Below are 23,790 nucleotides of genomic sequence, written 5' to 3' on the forward strand. Positions count from 1 at the left end.
AAGCAGTCTATGTTCAATAGCAAGTGTCCTAGTTAGAGTGAGGTGAAGTGCTGGCCTCATGCCCGCCTGCTGCCGAAGTTGAATGGTCTTGAACTTTTTGTACGCGACGCGGAGCACAAATCATTGGAAGAGAGACTGATCCTCACTGTTTGTGAGTTTCCAGAATCTATTACTGTTTACATCAACAGGAGGGAAAGTTATGTAACATTAACCTATAATTTTAACTTAAGTTAAATAGGCTACAGCTGTGTAGCCCACAGCTAGCATAGAGCGCCTGCCGTTTACTCGTGGAGCGCTTGTCTCTTGTCTGAGCAAAGAGCAACCCCGCAGGGCCAAGCGACTACGTTGTGATTTTAAGAACGTTCCTAAGACCGACATCTTCCCCGATGCTAATCAGCATTAATGCATTAATGAGTTAATGCGATAATAATGCATTAACGTGTCCAGCCTAAGTTGTGTTCAATATTGTATGCGTTTTTGGTTATGCCTTCCAAACTGAATTACCCACAAGTAGAAAGTTTCTTCGTGGCACTGTTAAAATTATTTTTTTCCTATAATGTTAATGTAATATATTATTGCCTTGGTTTTCAAGTGCCTAAACTCCTGCCACTAATGAAATGGAGTGTCCGTCTGTGAAGCTACAGTAACTTGATCAGCACAACATTCATCTTTAACCTGTTGCTGAGCAAACAGAAATCATGAATGAGTTTTGTCCATCTCATTTTCACTTTAGTCATGAACAGATTAAATACTTATTGTGAAAAAAAACAGTTATCTTATTTAAATATTGAATCAAGAAAATCTCACCTGGTCTGGTTTGGCATCTTCACATATTGAGGCTTCATATGGTGTGGCCAGTTCAGGAGGATTGTCATTTACATCCAGAATCCGAATACTCACTGCTGAGTGAGACACCATGGTGTGGTTATCTACAGAGAGACAGAATGAAAACCATATCAACGACATCCATCTAGACACATTTTAATAGTGTAAAGTGCTGTGGCAGATATCTCTGCATGACATTCTAGCTGCATTTGCAACAACAAAATATGTGACTGACTGTGTTAAGCAAATCACAATGAGCATAATGTTTGGATAAAGTAAGATCGCCTCACATAACACCAGTGCCTGGAAACTGAATGACTGAGGTTGGAGTGTTTCTCAGTTAACAGGCTGTCTACACCGGAGGCGTATCAGTCACAGTTTTCAGTCGTCCGTCTTGACAGCATCTGACGGTACAGATACACTTTTACTTTATCAATAAAGCTGTCCTCACAGGCGGCATAACACCCCGTGTTGCACTTGCGCTTAACACATGTACTGCAACACCATTTTCTTCAGATTGATGTGTGTAACTACAGGGATTGTGTACTGGGCTGTTAATGCTGCCAAAATGCAACTGACCACACAGCAGTCCTTTGGCTGAACAGACCCAGTGTAGACATTGACAGAGGGCTGCAGCTGCTGCTGACGTGCTGCTGACATGATGATTTTGCCACAAGAGGCTGGAATAGACAATGTATAACATTCCAGCGGCAAAAACCTTAATGTTCTACTTGTCTGTCTTCAGTATGAGTAAGACAAGACTCAGATGGATGTAATTTTCACAAGGAAACAGGTAGTTGGTTTGGCTGTGTGGCTAAGTGCTGAAGGATTTTAATCTAATGCCTCCTCAAATTGCCCCCATTACACTTTCTGGCTCCAGTGAGTGACAAGAAAATGGTACCAAAGATTCCATTTTTGTCTCTAGGTCCTCACTATCTGATAATGACACTATAGTATTTAGCTGTTTAATAGTCTGAGTGCAAGAGGCATACCTCTCAGCACAATAGTAATGACAAATGAATGCCTTTGACAAAATTGCAAATGTTGTGATGTAATTTTATTTCTCATGTCATAGATAAAACACAAGAAATAACACCACAATGCACTCTCAAGACGTTTTTCTTAATGGGCCAGAATGTAAAAGTGGGAATGGAGAAGATTATATAATTAGTACAATCAAAACCCATTTCAAATTAACTCGACTTCCCCATGAATCTTAATTCCCATTTTTAATCATATGACAATGTTTGATGGAGTTACCATTTTACTTGGTAAAACTCTATGTACAGTACAGAAGGGAGCATGAAGCCCCTGGTGTGCATGTGGGTATGTGAGAGGTGAGTTAGAGAGAAATGGAAAGAGAAAGAGAGAGAACATTATGTCTGTGTCAAATGACTGATCTGGTTGCTTCAAGTGCTGGTCTGGATATCCTGGTTAATTAGAGTACATAACTTATGAATAAAACACTTTACATAGCTGTCACCAATCCAGTTCATGAACTCTACAGAAAATGTAACGTAGCTACATTACGCAGTGGTGGAAATAAACATATACACACATAAAACCTTGCTGTAAAATGCGCTCCACTGAATAAATTTACATTTTTGTAATTATGTAACTATAGTTAAGTGCAATTACCGTCAGTACCTTCAGTGTAATATTACTGATGCATGTGCTGTAATTGTAAACACTAAATTAACATTTTGATCTACGTTCGCAATAGTCACTTCTCCTCTAATGTGTCTTCACAACAATTTTTTAAATTATTGTTTATAGTGAAGACATAAAGTCTTTAAGTGAAATGTTTGCTTTAACTGATAAATGTCCACACTCACAAGATGATGTGAAGGGTAAACTTTAGGCCTCAAAAAGTACGGGTGAACGCAGAGGCACTGTGTCTTAAACTTTCTTCCATCTATGCTCAGGGCAAATGACAGAAATGGCAGGTGGGCCCCAAGCCATATAGAAGAAAAAATACAGGTTTACCAAAGACAGCCAGACAAACCTATAATCAACAGACTTTTGCAGACAAATTCTCAAACTCTCTCCCACCATCTCACCACGCAGTTCTGCATAACAGTGGCACAGCAGCTAATGAGAATGCTGGTCTCAACTAATAGCATAATCCTCACATCAATGCAGGGTTTTAATTGACTGCTTTTTGTCAGAGCAGCAAGAACATAAATGCACAGAGAGCTCCACCAGTGCTAGATATCGCCTCTCTTCTCATAATTTCGTCTTCACATTATGCTGCTGTCCCCGCTGTGCCAGAATGAAAACCAGCAATCATCAGATGTTACACATTTTACATTTCAATTCCAAGAATTGAAAACAGATGAAACTATGTGAGAATGCCCCGCCTCTACCCACCCCAAACTCCCTCCATGGGGAGAAAGAGTTATTCAGTGAGACAGGTTCATTCATCTGGACCAAGTGGCGCTGTTCTAAATCTGTCTGCAGATAGAGACGAAGAATAAAAGGATTTCAACAGATTATTGGCATGCTCTGCATCTGTGCGGCACTCACCAGCTGTTGCGAATCTTTCAGAATGACTGCATAATAGATCTCTCAGGCAGTGAATTATACTGACATAACTTCAGGGAGGACAGATAAAGGATGTGAGAGTGTGTGCACATGTCTTTGCATGCATGTGTTTGCCCGCATGTGTGTGTGTGTCATGCTCCTTGTGACCAAATGGTTCATCTCTTTGCTGGAGGAAACAGTTTGGTTTAAAATGTCACTTTTGTCAGGAGGGGGAAATGAGGATAGAAATGTTCTTAACGGTGTCTGCGTCTGGTCTCTTTAGTGAGCCAGAGGCCCGGCAACTTAGGCACAGAGGCTGCAAAGTATTACGGTCATTTTTCTTCAGTTGCATAGTTCCAGTATTACACAGATTCACCAGTGTCCCCCGTTTTTACAAAAGCCAACAGATTCAGGTATTGTTTCTCATATGCAGTGTCTGCCACTCATTTCTATTACATTATCCAGCCAAAATCCCAATTAGCCTTTCCATCTAAACACCAACTGAGCACAGACAACTTTGTTTAATTCTACTTTAACATGAACCATAATATGCGATACAAAATCAGCGAGACAGCTTGCGAGATAAGACACTAATCAACCCAAGCAACCAAGAGACATGCTCAGTGTAAACGCTATATAAAACATACTAAATAATAAATGCTTCATAAATATCACAAAAGCAGGTGACTGACATTTTTTATGAGGGAAATGTTTCTTGATGATTTTTTTTATTCAATTATATCCAGATTTATATTCCTTGGAATGCGTTGTTGTGGGCTAACAATGTGACGTGATTAAGTTTTGTCAGTCAGTCATCTTCTATACACGCTCATCCGTGCAGGGTCACAGGAAGCTGAAGCCAATCCTTGCTGGCATAGGGCTAGAGGCGGGGTACACCCTGGACAGGTCGCCAGTCCATCGCAGTGCACATAGAAACGAACAACCACTCACACTCACACTCCTAAGGGCAATTTAGAGTCACCAATTAACCTATTAAACTGCATGTCTTTGGATGGTGGGAGGAAGCCAGAGCACTCGGAGAGAACCCATGCAGACACAGGAAGAACATGCAAATTCCACACAGAAGGTTTTATGTTAATGCTAAAACAATGACCTCTTGAATGAATGTGTTACAAGGTCAGTGAGAGTACAGTTTAGTACATTTTGACCATTCAGGCAGAAACACTCTCCTCAACAAATCTCCTTGGCACTTGATGCCTTTTTGTTCACTGATGTCAAGACACCTCACAGTGTAATACAACACTGTTTAGTCGATATCACTCTTATAGAACTAGGTAATGGTGCCAGAGTTGCCCTTTCCAAAAAGAGAAATCTTCAACATTTGTTTGTTTGAAAACAGAAAAAACTGACGGTAATCATAAACTCATAGTGTCTCTGCCAACACACCTCTCCTGGTGACTGAAAATTGTGAATCATCCAATTGATGTGGTACTTTTTTGGTCTTGGAAATGAGGTGCAATACGAGTTTAGACTCTTAACTCTTCAAACGCTGTCATGTGAAGATATTTCACATCCCTCCGGAAGAGACATTCTATGCAAACACTGACATTAAGTTAGTTATTGAAAAAATATTGTTGCTTTTATCAGTTCACTGGTGTTTTTGCATATAATCTGAATGAGGACTCTGTCCAACTTTAATGGTGAATATTTGTTCTGACTTTGACATGCTAGCTAGAAGCCAACTATTGCCAACTAGTACCACAGGACTAACAATGTCAAACAATAAAATGCACACAGACACACATACAAATAAACTGACCCCTACATGCCACCTCATTATTTTACAGCATCTTTGGCACCTTTTCTATGATCGACAAAATATTACAATATAGGACATATTATTGTAACATCATGTTAGTGGTTAAAATGAGTCAACATGTCACCTTTAACTAACAGCAATCATCTTGACCAATCAATTTATAATTATACTGCGACACAGTCACGAGATGTCCAGTTTCAGTCAAACAGTCAAATGATTAATGCTAATTAGTGTAATAATAATAATAACATGCTGTACACCAGTGGTAGATACATCAAGTCTATGTGTTTTATCAAAATTCACTGTGTGGGGTGTGAATCATAAATCATAAATGGACAGATGATGAAGCAACAGAAAGTTTGATTCATATTCATCCCCAGTGAAGGCTACTACTCTATAAAGCACATCGGTACACAATAAGCAACAAAATCTAGATAACTCTGATGACAGTGGCACGTCTATGTAACCATTCATCTTTACAATATTCTGAGACTGATACAACTGAGCAACTCTGTGGCCTTGAGTGCCAGAAATTTCAAGCACTCTATATATTATGCATGACAACTATTTTAAAAATTAATTATGTCACCCTACCAAATGTGCAAAGAAAACTACTGTTATTTGAATATTCAACATTTCCTCCTCTCCAGCGACTACACTGACAGTAAGGACAAGTGATTGATTATATAACGGGACAGACCAAAAGTACACATCAGCCAGGTCACAAACTCTGGCTCCTGATTACACTTTATTATGTCTCCTAGTGGTGTACTGGTAATCTGGCATATGAATAACGCACCTTGGTGGCTGGTCATACCCCCCAAGGTATGCTAGAATGCTAGATTACCAGTCCACCACTGGGAGACATAATTATGTGTAATCAGGGACCAGAGTGTGTGACCTGGCTGATTAAAAGGCTGGCTAAATTTTTTGCACAGTACTGCATATCTACTTTTTTAATTGCTAACAACTGTCCCATAAAGCAAGGGCCAAAGCTTGTTGGTTCATTTTATTTTTTGTGTCATCCTACAACAGAGATTGAAGTACTAAAATCCTTGAACTCTTAAGGTATGAAAGTATGATTACTTACTGCTTTGAAACATGTTTATATTGATTTTTTTATTTGTTTCCAAGTCTGTTTCATTCTGTTGCAACTGTTAAAAGAAATGGCTTGATTTTTTTAGGCTAAATATTGTGATCATATATTTTGGTATTGAATTTAAGTTTAATAAGAATTTTAGGTTGCATTTGTTTCTCATATTGTAGAGACTGGTCATATACCACCTAACTTTTGCTATCTGGCCGCAGGTAATGCGGGTGAGTTTGGAACTGAAGGTGTGGTTGAGATACAATCTTTCAACCACAGTTTGAGCACTTTTTATGGCATGAATGGATTTTTCATTTTGTTTATTTATGAAGTTAAGTTAGAATAATGTTTGGAAAATTTTTAAGTGTGTTAAATAAATAAATCTGATTATTTTAAAGTCATAAGAAGTTCTTAAAGTGAGTTGAAACGACTACCTATTCAGGGCATCATTCATTTTAATGTCGAGACACCGAAACAGCCGCTGCACGCCATGAGAATACATATAAGCAACGCATTACTTTAATGGAATACACAAATGTCATTATAGTCAGATCTACCATTGCCCTAATTATGTGGCTGTGATATTATAAGCCTGTTAATTCATACATTCACACAGTTGCCGATTTTCTGTCTTCTTGCATTTGGCAACTATATTGCTTTTAACCTGGATAATGTGTTTAACTTTTTCATATTTGTCTAATAGAATAGTTTTCTCTTTGTTAGCAAAATATGATACTGGTCCATATCAAATCATAATATTATTTAAATTATTATTATTCCCTTGATAAAGATGCATAATAATCTCTCCCTCTCTTCCTGTGTCACTGTCTAGTCAAGCCAGGTTGTTGAGGTAGCAGTGGAGGTGAGAGACAGGGAGGAATAAGAAGCTGTTGACTACTTAAGCATGAATTTTGTGAACTCCAGAGCCACCTGGGAATGATCACCAGGGAGTCTGTCAAGAGCGAGTGAGTACACTGGTCCACTTGCACTGGCACACTTGACCACGGCACTTACTACTCAGCTTTGTAGTGGTTTGGGGGAATAGTACAACACACATATTTAAGTGGACCACAAGGATGGTATACTATAAAAAAACGAATAAATAAATAACATCCCATGTTCTGTACTACAAATTTAATCTAATTTTGACTCAAGTAGGACAATGCTCTTTAGATCAATTTTTGTTTTGCATTTTCCAACTTAGACTTAAAAGAGACACTTATCTCCCTTCACAATGAAACAAGTGTGTGATTCATTTGGAGTCAGATAGAAAAATGTTCTAATGCCATAAAAATCAAACAGTGTGCATTTGTGTGTCAGACAAGTGGAAAAAGTTATGCTGTAGAAAATGTCTCCTCCCTGCAACAGTGCAAGAGATAAAGACTTTCCAGCTACTTCGGTATCTTTTTGCCCTCGGGGTGATGCTCTTTTTTCCCCACCTACCTGTCTGGGTAAAAAAGCAGTTTTGCACAGTGATATCGTACTTGCTATCAGTTCTCGAAAATTATATGTCACTCTAACTTACCCTGATATGTTTCTATGGAGAAGACTGTCAGGTAGTACGCCAGCTAGTGACAGTGCAGTTAAATGCTCCTCCTGTACTCAGGAGGTTCTGTGTTCTTTGGAAGGGAGACAAGTGCTATACAGATGAGAGGTTGTTTCCTCTTTTACAGTGACAATGTCTGCAGGAAGAGATGGTAGCAGGTGCTACTTTTAATTGGGTGAATTCGAAGAGTGTGTATATTTATGTTTGATTGGTGGGGTATCATCACAGTGCAGTCTTCTCACAGTTGCACTTGAACTGAAACATCTTTACTTGATCCACGGACACGTGTGCAGTAATTGACATTTAGTGTGTTTCTCAGAGTTCTGTAGCCGTGGTTGATCCTAGGGCACAGGCTCCAAGCGCTGTCAGAAAGCTGTTGTCACTTGTCCAATACTGATACAGTGGCAATACAATAGTTCAAAGGTCAGTAATGGACTTGGGGAATAATTAAGGGTGGTGACACAAAATTCTAGTTTTAACAATGTCCTCAGACAAGTTGACCTTGTGGCTCTCAAGTCTTAATGAGCAGAGGAAGGGAAGAACGAAATTGTTATGGAGAAAATGAAGTCCTTTCTTAAATTACTCTTGCTAGTTGTTTCAAAAGTCCCATCCCCTCTCTGTTCCAGTCTGTCTTGTGGCTTTTTTTTCTTTATATGTCCTCCTTTTTTTTCTTTCTGTCTCCTGCGTCTACAGCTCTCAGGACTATGTGAGTTAAAAGGCGATAAAGAAACATTCTGGATGCGAATTCCGATGGCGTTGACCACTGACTCTGTCTGTCCGGATGTTTCCTTGGAAGGCAATGTGAGAGGCTTTATCTATCAACTGCAGGCATGTGTTTATGTCTGATATTGGAAGGGTTAGGGCCACTTTAAATGTTCAATTAACATTAAAATGTGCCTATGACATAATGCCAAGCACAAAGAGGTAGAGCACAAAAGCGCCAAAATTGCTCTGGGAATTACAGCTTGAAAAAAAATACTCTAGTCTAATTTTGTCTTAATGTTTGTGTTGGATGAGACTGCTTACTATTCAGTTTAGGCTGTATTGATTATTGGAGTAATCTCAGTCTGAGGCTATGTGAGAGAGGAGCAAATATGAAGAAATTTTAAAATCAGCTTTGTTTATGTGCATTGTTTTCTTCTTCCTCCTTGTGTGCGATGTTGGATACCAGTAAGATGCAGAATGCAATCTCCTCTGCTTTCACTGCAATCCCAAAATCACTTCATCTGTATGAGATTGAAAAAGTGGGGAGTATCAGGCCTCCTCCTTTCTCAAGTTTAATTCTAATGGTAGAGTAATAACTTCCCAGCTCCCCCAAGATATTACATTCTTCATTTTCTTTGCAATGACAAAAGGACCCGATGAGATGAAAAAATACAAGGTCTTCCTTCATTGTCAGTGATGATGTGTTTGTCAGCTCTAAGATAAGCGATAACATGATGCCTCTATTTTCACCCTGGTATCAGAAAAGTTACTTCAACTGTGGGGGCTACCACCAAAGACCGTGTCCTTTTCATATGTTGTGCTAGTCCTTGATGGACTAGCAGAACATGAAAACCAGCTCAGTGCAGGTTGCCTGTGATGCTAAACAACATACAGTAAAGATATATTTTTCATCCACAAGAGAAACAAGCACCAGCGGATGCTGCAGTATGTAAAACTACATCTTACACAAATTCCATTAAATGCAGAAAAAAGTATATTTTTTTCTACTTACAGTTACTGATGTTGGCATTTTTATTTATTACTTATTAATCCATTTCATTCCATCACACTGTATCTTGTTCTCAGATGATCATTTTTATTTTTCAACAAACTCTTGAGTCCATATAAGTGCTGTTCTTCCGCTGTAAATTACTTTCCTATTCCCTGTCTTTCTCAAAGCTAAACGCCACAACACTCTGCTGCTAAAAATGTGCCAAACGCTTTGGTAGCTAATGATGCACGGCCATTTGAGGTTGTCTGTCACCCCTTATCACCCCTAGTGGGAGTCAGCAAATGGTGGACTGCTAATTCAACTTGTACAGTCTCCATCACTGGCCACAAACTGATCCATGGAAGTGTTCTCTTTTAGAGCAATTTTAGCTGCCCTCATCTAAGTTTTGTTATTGTTTCGTTAGTTTTGCCAGTGATATGAGAAGGAGGCATAAATGGCTGCTTGATTAACTGTTTGTGAAAGATTTTTTATTTTTTAATTTCATTGCTATTATGTATATTGTTGTTATCTAAATGTCGTGTTTCTTGCTTATTCATTCATTTTGGCTCAGATGGTATCTGGTACTTGTTAAAAAGGATTTTACAGTAGTTTTATCAACTTTCAGGAATGTTGGCAAACTGAACATGTCACTAGATAATAAATAATAGCAGTATGAAGATGTACAAATCCTGTTTATGAGAAGCTCAATTTGAAATGGGAAGCATTGTACCTGCTTCTACAGCCTTCACAGTTATATTGTGCCAGCCTGCGGTCTCTCGGTCCAGAATCTTGCCTAGTGTGATGGCACCCGAAACAGGATTGATATGGAAGATCATCTCCTGGTCTGTTGTCCGATCGATGGAGAACCTGTAACAAAAAAAACAAAAAATGGTATAGTTTTTTTTTAAGAGCTTAACAAGCAAGGTTGACTTTGGGGCACACTGAATAATTACAATTACAACTTATACAGAAGAAACCAGGGTTAAAGTAATTATATTTTAAAGGCCTTTACATGAGACTTGCAGATGCTGTGACCCTAATAACATTGTGTCCTTTAACTGCAAGCGGCCATATAGTGACTCTCGTTGCCTATTCAGAGTAAGAAAATAAACATTAAATTTTCATTGTGCACTCTAGAAAAACCACAAATGCTTCTTTCCTTTTTGGGGGTACTTGGTGCTCTGAAAAGAATGTTGAGTCAACAAAAATCTGCTGAAAGGTTTCTTTGTTCTTAACCCCCCCCCCCCCCCCACCATGACACACACACACACACACACACACACACACACACACAGCTGCCTAGCTTACTCATGCCCACATAAACCCTTATAAAGTAGTATGGGCATTATAATATCATTTTCCCAGGTCCCATGAGAATGATGGTTACTTGTTGTAGATATAAAACATAATGTCAAAAGAAGAGAAGTATATGCTATATAACTGATGTGATATAAAGAACAACAAATGGATTAAAATGGTTTCTCATCATGGATTAATTCATAAAACTGTGGTGGGTGTAGAATTGCTTTTGCGTGTGTACTTAATTCACGATACCATGGCGGTGAACCACTCAGTGTTTAAGATACTGAATTGAAGTTACACACTACCACGCAGACAATCGTACGGCCTACATGTATGTGTATGTGCTTTTATGTATCTGTCACTGTACAGCCCTGTTACATCTATGCAGTGATTAGATTTGGCAGGATACACACCTGCCATTGACATTTGCAGTACAAACATTTGATTGATTGGATTTCTCCCCCCTTTACCATACCTCAAATAGTGCTGCACAATGTATCATTGCATCTTTCTTTGTTTCTTAGAAATTGGATTCAGATGACAGATTTGACAGCAAGATAGTCCAAAATAAATAAGAACCTCTGAATTGTTTTTGTCCGTCTTAGTCTCCCCACACACGTACCATGATTATTATTCAAAAGAACACAACAAAAAATAACCTTTGGTTTCGAGTACATGTCAGTTTTTGTGGGATGGAGTGGGGAGACATCATCGCCCTAGTTTTAGCAATCTTATCAATCCCTTTGCACATAAACACCATCAGAATCCAAAACCCCTTCCTGTCCAAACCAATTTGTCTGCATTACAAAACACAAACTTCCGCATCCCAATTATTATAGGCAATAATTGTTTTATTTGGTTTGTTTTGTATCTAAAAGCATATTTAGAGTTTTTAATTGCATCTAAGTAGTCTGCCAGTTGTTTGATAACCTGGTTGACTCCTTGCCAGACTTTATTTGTTTTAGTTGTCGCATGAGTAGTGATGAAACCACTCCTTGCAGCTTGTTTTTCTATTGTAGCAGAATGAATCTCTCATCAATGAAAGGTGGTTTTGCTGATCAGATCCACAGTGCTTGCATATTTTGCACTACAACCTCATCACTAAGGATACGCGATTATGCAGAGTTCAAAGAGGGTGTGTTGCCTAATGCCAGAGGGTGTGTTGCCTAATGCCAGAGGCCGTGAGCTCGCTAACTTTGCCCAATAGGTGGCTCCTGGCCAACCTCTCTCCCTCCCTTTTATTCACTCACTCATTCACTTATCATGCACACACACATGCACACGCATGAAAACACACACTCAAATATGCTTGCACACACAGCGCACACTTTCAGCTCCAGGCTGCCAAGACGCTGGTGAACGACAGTGCTGCCATTGTGTTGTACTTTATTACACCTGGAACTCTGAGCCTCATGCATTTTTAATCGAGGTAATTTGCACAGGCACTGCGTGTGTCAGTGTATACTCTGTCAGTGAGACTGTCTTAGCCCTTATCTACATTCCCCTCTCACACTGCAATTGCTCTTCTGAGGACATAAACCACAGACCTTGGTACAGAAGATTACCAAATGATATTGTTTTTATCATGCACAGTGATCTGAGAGAAAAAATACAGCTTCATCCATTGTACAAGTCCCACCATTCACTGTTATCTTGGGCTTTCACTCCATAGTCAAGAGGAATTGTAAGAAGAAAAAAAAGATTTTGTCCTTAAGCCCATCAGCTACCAATGTATCTGTTGCAGCGAGTGAGTTATAGTTCTTTAAAACCACATTTTTCATAGTACAGATTTTGTTCTAATAAAATGTATCTACAAGTAATATACAGTTGACGCAGGATGTAGTGAGTGCATGATAGTGGGCTTGTGGAATGGCTGCCCACATTACAATGCTAGTGTCCCATCTAAGCCACATAAAATTGAGGTACTCATTGCTATGCAAAACTTTGCTTTGTTATGCTGCTTATCATATTTAGCAGTAATCTTTGCACAGCAATGTTTCATTGCAAATGTTTTGGTTGATATATTTTATCAGGCTGCCAACTGGTGCGAAAAAGTAGTTGCGTACCTACAGTATCTAAGCGCTGTTTTAATCTTTTCTCTACATTTTCATTACTTTTTTTATGCCACATTTTTAACTCCACCAACACATTTTCATTTATAGCAAATGTAATATTATTAATCAAATCATGCATCTACACCAAATCTCTTTCAGTGTGGACCATGATTGTGTAAACACATTGTCCTATATTAACCATGGACAGTACACCAATCAGGGTTTATGATAATAAAAACCATCAGAGACCCAAGTAACCTTCATCTCACTATGCAACAGTTTACATGCAACTCGTGAGTAAAAGTTAGCCATAACCTTTTTTCGGATACAACAAGTAGCTTTAAGTCTGATATGCATTCTACCATTTTCAACAGTATGATGCATTTTTCTTTTGGGGAAGTTGGTGTTAGATCTCTTGTTGTACCTGACAGGTTTATTCTTCACATCTGGATCCCTGGCAGTGATGACGCCAACCTCCGCTCCTACTTTGGCATCCTCCCGCACTTCCATGATAGCGCCTTCTGCTGGCTGAAAGATGGGTGGCTCATCTATGTCTGACACACTGACTCGGACAATGGTCTGGTCTCGGAAGGACCCGAGGTCCACGAAGCGAGGGTCAACATGCTTATTGATTGCCTCCACCACAACATTGTGTGTGCGTTTGGTCTCGAAGTCCAACGACTGAAATAAAAACAAGATTCTGTTTTATTCTGTTTCAAGAGCAGTTTCATTACACAACTGACTGATGGCCAGAAGCTGTTTTGCGACAATACTGATGAACAGTGGTGGACAGTAACTAAGTACATTTACTCAAGTATTTTACTTAAGTACAAATTTGAGGTCTGCTTTACTTGAGTATTTTCTTTTCATGCTACTTTCTGCTTCTACTCCACTACATGTCAAAGAGAAATATTGTACTTTTTACTTCACATTTACATTTATCTAACAGCTTTAGTAGTTACTTTACAAATTAAGCTTACAGACAAATGGAGAAAACAATGGAGAAAATAATCAGCAGATGAATTCATTAATTGTTAGTTGCAGTCAATACAAAATAGTTCAGAATGAGCTTTACCCCAGCTAATTTCAACAGTAAAGTCCTGCTTTACATGAATGCATGAGTAACAATAATCTCATGATGAATAGTATAATAGCATAGTATAATTTCTGCATTGAGTACTTTTACTTTTAATACATTAAGTACATTTTCCTGATCATACTTACATCCATTTACTTAAGTAACATTTTCAATGCAGACATTTTACTTGTAACAAAGTACTTTACCACAGTGTGGTATTAGTACTTTTACTTAAGTAAAGGATCTGAATACTTTATCCACCACTGCTGATGAATGATAATAGACTGTTGCAGTAATGATTCCAGCCTGAGCCAATGCATCGGCGTACATGTATCTCTTCTTGTTCGAGTTTATGGTTTCTATCATGTTATTGTTGTGTCTGCAGCATCAGCTAACCACAACGTCACCAGTGGTAGCTAGAGTGATTAAGCATGCCATTGTTGACATTCCATTGAACTACAGCACTGCTAATGGCTGAATGTCACATCTTCAATCTGCAATTAGGGCCCATTCACAATAGCAGTGTGTCACTTAAGAGAAACACTTTTGAAATCTGTGTATGTCCATGAAAAGATACTACATTTATTTTCTCTTTTTTTGTCACAGAGTGCAAGGTGAAAATAAGTTGAAAACAGTTCACCTTTTGCAGCGACACTGCACTGACAGGATTTGTCAAACCCCAGTGGGCAACCGATGATCATCAATCATCAAAGACCAATGATCTCTCTTTCTCTTTAGTGCAGCTTGAATTTCTCTGTCTGAACAGCGCCAAAGAGCTGTTCAGCTTACTGACTAGCTGCTTGACACAAACAATATTAACTTTACCAAAAGAAACCATAACAGTTTTTGTTGAATGCTAATCAGCAAAGGCCCAGTCTCTTGTTGATTTCTAGCCAACAGAATCCCAATCATGCACTCAAAAATGTGTTTTTACATTTATACACAAGTAGAAAATAAACTTTAGCTCGTTGGTGTCATGCTGTGGAAAGAAGGACTGAACCAAATGTTGTGTTTGTGCGCTTCTGCTGGTATACTGGTAAAAAAAATCAATAGTGGTATAACAGACAACATTCACAGCATTCCTTTAAGTTTATATTACCTTCTTGATGGAGACTATAGCTTCCTGTGTCTCAACATCAGTAGAGACCTTGAAGAGCTCCCCACCCTCTTTGATCAGATAGCTCATATCTGTGTTCTCTCCCATGTCTGCATCCGTAGCAATGACGCGTCCAACTGGTGTCCCCACAGCCACCCCCTCTGACACCGAGAACTGGTACATCTCTGGCATATGGAGAGGGGGTCAGAGGTGGACAGATGGACAGAAAAAACAAGTAGAGTTAGGTTTAGCAAAGCAGCAGAGGGATGGAGTGACAAAAAACATTTGTAGGTATAGAAAACACCACAAAAGAAGAAGGATGAGAGACAGGTAACATGGAGAAGAAGAGGAAAAATACCAGTGATGGAAGGAGAATGAGGAAAGATGGATGGCCATAGGTGGAAAAGGGAAGGTGCGAAGTGACGATATTGGTCGAAGAGATGGATAGGCAGCAGAAACAGAAAAGTGGGAGGAGGAATGGGTGGGAGAGTAACAAAGATAAAGAAGGTGAACAGAGGAAGAGAAAGGTCTTGGAAAAATTACGGGACAAGATTATAATGAAAGAACAGCAACATATACAGACTTCAAGAAAATATTTTCAGTGTCATTGTGTGCACATAAAAGGGAGTGTACAAAATAATGTATCTTTTGTCCATACACAACGATTTTCCTCCATCTGAATAAATCAATGTTTGTTAGTACTAGGTTGACAGTTGACACTAGCCCTACTTATTTCCCTTAGAAGTGACATTGAATTTACATGATATTACTGTTACAATGTACGGTAAATAGATGGATAAAATATGCAATTAAGGCTAAGTTATATTGAAAATGACAGAAAAGACTAAAGAAATGGTCTGCCAGAGTTCATTACCGAGAAGATAAAAAGTAAGAAGATAAAACTTTACTGTTCCCGAGAGGGAAATTATGTAAAAACATCAAATTACTTACATATACAGTATGTCATCTTGCTTTGCATCTTATTTATAAAGCTGCTTTCCAAACTCTATCTATTCCCTATGTCATACAGTGGAGACACTCCAGTCCTGCAGGATTTATCCCTCTGACTGGGTAAATATGATTTACTGAGATGAAAAAAAGGATTTATACAGAAATAAAAGGTGTGTGGAGACATATCAAATACAATCAACCAGGCTGTCAGATGCTGTTCCTCCAGCTGTAACAAATGTAATACTGTTATGGTTTAACTCCAAAAAAAGAAGGCAAAATGGCAAGAAGGGGAAGTATAATTGTTTCATAAAACTAATTATTACTCAGTTAGAAGGAGCATATGGCGCGTTAATATGTCTGTAATTGGAAAGAACACCATATTAGGTGCTCGTGATATGACTTTGAAAAATGTATGAAGCCTTAAATACACTCACTTTTGTGTTACATGTACTCCTGTTGGTGCAATATGTCAAAAATAAATTTGTTTCTTTGTTTGCTTCAAAGAAGGCTATCTTTCTACTGAATTAAGTGTTATTGTGTGTGGTGAGGTGAGATAAACTGCATTTTTAGCTAAATATTTTTACCTCTACCTGTTGCGCATGTGTGCACTGAACCTGAGCCATTTAGCCCCAAAACCACCTCACCATCATAAATCCATAACATTTCAATGAGGGAACAATCAGCCGTATTGATTCTGATCTTAAAAAGAATGATCAAACATGCAGTGGAACGCATCAATTCTCCACATTTGATAAACTACTTTTTTATGGGCTGAAGGTTTGATTGGCCTATAAAACTGATGCTGCCATTGCTTATTGGTGCATGTTTCAATCTACACTGTGTGTCTTATATCATCTTTTTAGTGTTTTTGTGTCTTGACTTTCACCTCATTATGTTTCCTTCCTCTCTGAATTCTGACTCGTTTCTCTCTGCCGCTTCCCCCCTCTCCTCCTCAGCATCTCCTCCTCTGTCTAAAGTAAGATACTCACTCTGTGGGAAGCGCGGTGGGTTGTCATTAACGTCTGTGATCACTATGGTCACCGTGGTGGAGCCTGAGAGACCGCCCATTTGTCCTGCCATGTCTGTTGCCTTGACGACCAACTCGTAACGATCCTGCGTCTCACGGTCCAAATCTGCCACTGCTGTCATGATGATCCCTAATGATTGAGGGATAGAGGAGAGATTGAGGGAGAGAGACATAGGGATAGAGAGAGTGATAGAGAGTGGGGAAGAGTAGGAGTAGTAAGTGAGGCCAATGGAAAGGTTACGTTAGTGTTTAGCACTTATGCAATAACCAACTATATTTCCCCTCTCAGTTTGAATATCAACTTCTCCTAAGCACAGTATTATGGAGACACAAGTGCAGCGCATTCCATTTCGCCACCACCACTACTGGCTGGATGGAAGAGATTGTGTCATATTTGCTCCTCTGCGCATACACCATTTTATGGTTCAGCTGTACTAAAATGAATAATATATAGGGCCAGAATGAAGGCATACTTCAGCCACCCAGAACAGCATTACAACTTTTCCATGATGGGTAAGACTGCAATCAAACCTGAGAAGTGGATTTCAAAAGAGCAAGCGAGGGGCATAGAGAAAGTGATATAATGTAGAAATTGAGTAAGGGACTTCAATGGCTCTGATGTGCACATTCAGGTCAGTGTTCAGTTAAAAACAGGCTGTTGACTGAGTTAAGCCATGCTATTTTTAATGAACTATTATAACATGTAAAACTCCCTAATTTCGACACATGATCAGCATGACAACAAACAACTGACAAACCATTGTAGTAACAATGACAAACCAGACCAGTGGTAGTAAAGGTTTATGTTAGATGTTAATTCATCCCATGCCGATATTAGGGTGAGAGTATATGACATTCCCTTTGTGAAGTTACATAAAAACTATTTCAATCAGGACAACTTTCATCAAAGAACTGATATTTGCAGCATTATAGTTATGTTTGGTCTGTTCTGGGATCTCCCTGCCCTTTCACATGCGTCAGGGAAAGCCATAGCACAACTCTCAGCCCTTCCACGTGCATACGTGGAAAAGCCATAAGGAAGGGAGAACACCTCCCTGCCCATCCATGCATACATGGAAAGCCCGAGGCAGAGAACAGCAGTAAAGAACCCCAGTACAGAACAGAGCAGGCATATGCCTACTTACATGATTATTTAGATACTAGATGGGCACTGAAACGCAGTGTTAAATGGACCCGGGGCTGAAAACCATGGTGTTCATTACCAGGCTGCAGCTTCTCCTGCTCTGTGTTGGCTCTTGAACACGAACACACACATGCAGGCGCACACGCACACACAGCAGCCAGCGCAGAGATAGCCATGATGGAGACGGTGAAGTAATAATAATAGTAATAGTAAAAGTGAAGTGAAGGTAACTCTACGATAGCTACATAGCTGTTACTTATATCTATCGATCAAACCAGATGAAACTCATCAGTTAGCTAAACTTCAAATGTGCCTTCAGGATGTTAAAATCTGGATGACCTGTAATTTTCTAATGTTAAACTCAGATAAATCCTGTCTAAAAATAATGCAGAAAAACTAGTCCATGCATTTGTTACTTCTAGGCTGGATTACTGCAATTCCTTATTATCAGGCTGCTTGAAAAAGTCCATTAAGACTCTTCAGCTGATCCACAATGCTGCAGCACGTGTTCTGACAGGGACCAGGAAAAGAGATCACATTTCTCCTGTCTTAGCTTCTCTGCATTGGCTTCCAGTAAAATCCAGAATAGAATTTAAAATCATTCTTCTTACCTACAAAGCTCTTAATGGTCAGGCACCATCTTATCTTAAAGAGCTCACAGTACTACTACCCCACCAGAGCACTGCGCTCCCAGAATGCAGGGTTACTTGCGGTTCCTAGAGTCTCCAAAAGTAGACTAGGAGCCAGAGCGTTCAGCTATCAAGCTCCTCTCCTGTGGAACCAGGTTCCAGTTTGGGTTCAGGAGGCAGACACCATCTCCACATTTAAGAGTAGGCTGAAGACTTTCCTCTTTGATAAAGCTTATAGTTAGGGCTGGCTCAGGTGAGTCCTGAACCATCCCTTAGTTATGCTGCTATAGGCCTAGACTGCCGGGGGATTTCCTATGATGAGATCCTCTCTCCTCTACTTTCTCTCCCTCTGTATGCAACCTCATCCCATTATTGCACTTACTAACACAACTTCTCCCCTTTCCGGTAGTCTTGTGCTTTCTCGTCCCTCTCCTCTCTCCTCCTATCACTTCCTGCAGGTTTTCTGGCTCTGGAGCTGTGGTGTCTGGATCTGTGGCTGCGGGTCACCTGCTGCCCCCGTGTTCCTGCTCGACACAACAACTACTGTTACTAGTCCTATTGTTATTATTGTTATTATATTCATTAACATTACGATTGTTTTCATTAACACTACTATAAATATCTGTACCATTTTTCACTTAGTGTATACATGTATACAACATCACCTTTACTGTCTGTACCTCTGTGTGTGTATATTGTGTAGGCTTCCTTCCCTACTCTCTCCTTCCATCCCTCTCTTTTTCTCTCTGTTCCTCTCCTGCCCTCTCTCTCTCTCTCGCTCCCCCCCCCCCCCCCCCCTCCCTCTCTCTCCCTCTCTCTCCTTCACCCCGACCGGTCGAGCCAGATGGCCGCCCACCCTGAGCCATGGTTCTGTTCGAGGTTTCTGCCTCTTAAAAGGAAGTTTTTCCTTGCCTCTGTCGCCTAGTGCTTGCTCTTGGTGGGAACTGTTGGGCTTCTGTAAATAGCTAAAGTCTCTAATGAAGCAAGCAAAGGAAAATAAAGCCTGCACATCCAGCTGATCTCACCTACTGCATCTAATGAAAGCAGCCAGCGGCTCCCCGAATAAAATCAGCTGATGAAAGAATGAATGAAAGCGCTGCTGCGCTAAAAAAAATCGTTGGATTGATATTATGGAATGCAGTGATCGATCGGTGACGAGCGATGTGACTTGCAAATAAAATGTATGCAGTAGTGTTAAAGGAAATAACAGAAAGCCTAAAACTGAGCTGCACTTTTGATATGAGTTACATCATTTAAATTTCCCTGAAACATTTAGCCTAATAAATCGAAAGACACCATGATCATATTCTGGATTATCCAATAACGAATTCAGAATCAGAATCAATAAATATAAATGCAGATAATATAAGCATTGTGCCAGTAGAAATTATCCTGTGCCTTTGAGCAGGACATATAGCAACCTATAAAAATCTTGTGCAGGTGTTTGTTAAACAGGTAACAGGTAAGACTTTATTAGTATCAACACAGTGCACATGTACAGACAAAAACTCCATCAAAAGTCTCCACAGCTGTTAGAGCCGACTGAAAGCTGATTCAGCTGCAATGGATGTCGCTTCAAGTGACGCTTCAGAGGAAAGGACATCTCATGTCTCTAAAAACATATTTCCTCCTTCCTTCTCTCCTGGCTTGGTTTCCTTGCGTCTCTTCCTTCCAAGCATCCCCGGTGGGTGGGACTAAGATGCAAAAGACGCAAGTGAGGGAAACGTGGATGCAATTAAGAGACTTGAGAAGCACGCAATGAATGCTAGGAGAGTAATCAGCTGAGCTGTTAGCTGATGTGCTGGGATTGCGAGAGGAGCTTGACTTGTTGCCTGCCTGAACCAACGCTATGCTTGATATTTGGTACCTTGAAGAGCTAAGAGTTTGGTCTCTCTTTTTTTGTTTCACATACACTCTCACAATCTAGCACATGGTCCTTCTTGGTTGGTGCATCACTTCCTTATTAGTCCAGCGGCAGCAACATTAGCAGCTGGCTGCAGTAGTAATGTAATTCCACTTTACCCCTTGGGATTTTCCACATCAGAATTTATTGATGCATTTCCTGGGCTTAGTGTGCTGTCTCACTCCCAAAGGTTTGCATTGTTGGGTACACAACTCACTGATTCCAGTCACATTAGCCCTGAGCCATTTTTTGACTAGCCAAAATACAGTACATGCATGGAGTTAAGGGGGAGACAGATAACATGCTCCTCTTTCATCAACTAAAAGCCAGAGGGGATGCATCTAAATTAGGCCTGTCAAAAGTGAAGTCCCACTCTGCAACAAGTATACCGTATCCAACATCATGGTAAAGACCATATGTAGATGAGTCCACATTGTTATATTTTTATGAATGCAGTCAGTTAAGTGGTCCATATTCCAATGCATATCACGTAGCCTTAACATTAAGCAATTTAACTGAGCAATAGGGCCATGTACACCAACTGTGAAGTAGTTTCTCAGCATGGTAATGCATTATATGCATTAATCTAAAATAAATGATGTTCAAATCATTTTTTTTACTCACATCAATTGCATTTCTCTTTTCATCTCGCTGGGCAATGGAAATGGAAATCTACTGTAATTCTACTGTGTCCCTACGAAACAAGCTATCAATTGGCCTCCATGGCTAGTATAAGAGTTGAAAAGAAGTAGTTTTGCCAGGCTAAGTTATCAGCTTGCCTTTTGCACCTACTCCACTCTAGTGCCATTTCCTCTGCCACTGTGTGTGTTTCATGGGAGGTGCTGTTGCTGTTAACATAACCAGGAAACACACATCTCTATGTCTAGACTTCAACCACTGCATTCAAATACAGAACCCGTGTTGTGATTTTTTTTGTACTTGTTTGTTGTTCTTTTTGCTTGAAATATATAGAAGCTTCCATTGTCGCCCGTGTGCTTTGGGAGGAGGCAGAAGAGAGAATAATTGGCTCAGTGTTAGCGCGGACCAAAAAGCCAGTCATAAACATGGAACAACGCACGTCTTCACAACTGTTCTCCCATTTCGAGAAGTACACAGCACTTAGAAGCTGCATTAATATAACTGCAGAGGTTTTAGTCGGTGCATGTGGGAACACACACTGGCACAAAATGCATTCAGAGGCTCTAAATGCAGACTCTATGTCGCTGTTTACTGCAATGCATATTGTGTGTGATGGATATTGCCATCAAGTATATTCATTATTTTGTAATATTTAATTTCTTTCAGATTTATTAAAATATTGTGAATCAAATCTCTTTACATTAACCTAAGGTTATTGTAGATCACAGATGGATTTTTATCTCAATACATTTTTCATAAACCACTGAAGTAAAGTCAACTGCTGTATTCCTGAATTAAATATGTAGGTGTATATTTATGTTTTTGTCTATTGTTTAATTATAACAGTGATATAATAATATCAATAGCAAAATAGGATTTAAAATATGTGTAAAAATGATTATGTTTTAGGAGGAGCATGTTAAAATTATAGTTTTGTATTTTTCTATGTAACAATGAAATCATGATCTACTTTCAAATACAAAAACACCTACAGACAATTTCAGCATGGTCAAAAAGACAGACACAACACAGTGACTTGCTGTTGAGTTTGTTGTCAAGATGAGCGAGAGTGATATTAATGAGGCAGATTTTACAGCTGTTCTGTCTCCTCTTCATTTTGACCTTCTTGACTCGCACCTATTAGGCTGGCCTGTCTGCCTACAAAATGGGGAAAAGGAGTGGGTGGAATTGGGGTTGTGAGACAGAAGCTGGAATGAACCATCCAGTCTCCTGGCTAGTCCCACCAAGGTAGAGCCATTTATCATCCACACTCCCAGGCTGACCAAATCAAAGTGGTGGAGACCAAAAAAGGAATCATTAAAACTTTAATGTTTTTCCCTGGAGAGGCATTCGAAGGCAACACCAATGTTAAGCTACTTTTGAGAGACTGTGGGTCAGGCCATGTCATTTCTACCAGCCTCAGATGGGGAATAGGGATAGCTGGGGTAGCGGATATGCTGTGCTGTGCTAAACAACCAGTGCATTTGTCTGATGTACACCAGCAGAGTCTAAAAAATCAATTACACTGGTGGGAACAATAAAGCCAGTTAGGAAAAATACATGTAATTATAATATGTGCTATGATTACGTTGACTGTTTCTTACTTGTTATAGAAAATAAGTTCTTCAGGGTTAGTTTTAAATGTGCAGGCACATGTACACATAGACATCAAAAGGGACTTGAGAACCTGCCCTTTTCGTTCGTTTCTTTTTTTATAATAATGAATTCTAAAGCAGTGTATTTCCCACTTTTAATTTAAATGTACTGCTATTTACACAAAATGTAATAACATGTGGTTTGCAATCACTAAACAAATTATGTATTTTTTACCAGCAGTATTCCCCTTACACAGTAGCAATAAAAAATTTTGTAAATATCAACTTAAACATTAATGTAATCAAATCAAATATAAAACCAAAGCTATTTGCCACTGCCAAGGCATTACCTTTTATCTAAGCTTGTTAAGACAAGTTAAGAGTCCAGAGTCACAAATATAACATCATAACAGGCACCTTCTGTGCAGCAGGTTAACATATATAAATCTGTTTTCTTGTTGTTTTTTTCTGAACAGGTATCAGCAGAAACATTTTTCTTTTATCAGGGAGCAGCATAAACAGTCTATGTTCAGTAGCAAGTGCCTCTGTTAGAGTGAGGTGAAGTGCTCGCCTCACGTACATGCCCGCCTGCTGCCGAAGTTGAATTGTCTTGAACTTTTTGCACGCAATGCGCAGCACAAATCATTTGAAGAGAGACTGATCCTCGCTTTTTGAGTTTCCAGAATCTATTACTGTTTCCTAAATAGGACATCAACAGGAAGGAATTCGCATGGCAGAGCATCCCCGCAAAACTAGATGAAGGCCTATCAGGTAAAGTTATGTAGCCTATAATTTTAACTTAAGTTAAATAGGCTACAGCTGTGTAGCGCACAGAAGCCATGCCATGGTTACTATCAATAGTAAAATATTAATAATGATAGTAATGTATTTGATTAATACTTTAATGTATTGAGG

At 39.4% G+C, this 23,790-nt stretch overlaps 1 protein-coding gene across 1 annotated transcript in view; it reads right to left on the bottom strand.

Annotated features, from left to right (window-relative positions):
* LOC119885429 (cadherin-22-like) overlaps window positions 1–23,790 on the bottom strand; it is a 163,512-nt gene that overhangs the window by 27,153 nt on the left and 112,569 nt on the right. The window contains exons 6-10 of the mRNA XM_038695468.1: window positions 16,928–17,095; window positions 14,991–15,172; window positions 13,238–13,494; window positions 10,188–10,324; window positions 808–929 (exon numbers count right to left, since the gene is read on the bottom strand). Coding sequence (XP_038551396.1) covers window positions 808–929; window positions 10,188–10,324; window positions 13,238–13,494; window positions 14,991–15,172; window positions 16,928–17,095 — 866 coding nt within the window. The remainder of the gene's footprint in view (window positions 1–807; window positions 930–10,187; window positions 10,325–13,237; window positions 13,495–14,990; window positions 15,173–16,927; window positions 17,096–23,790) is intronic.

This window comes from Micropterus salmoides, unplaced genomic scaffold (genome assembly GCF_014851395.1).
Source record: "Micropterus salmoides isolate LMB-PRFRI ecotype aquatic unplaced genomic scaffold, ASM1485139v1 Ms_hic_scaffold_4, whole genome shotgun sequence".
NCBI classification, from domain to species: Eukaryota; Metazoa; Chordata; class Actinopteri; order Centrarchiformes; family Centrarchidae; genus Micropterus; species Micropterus salmoides.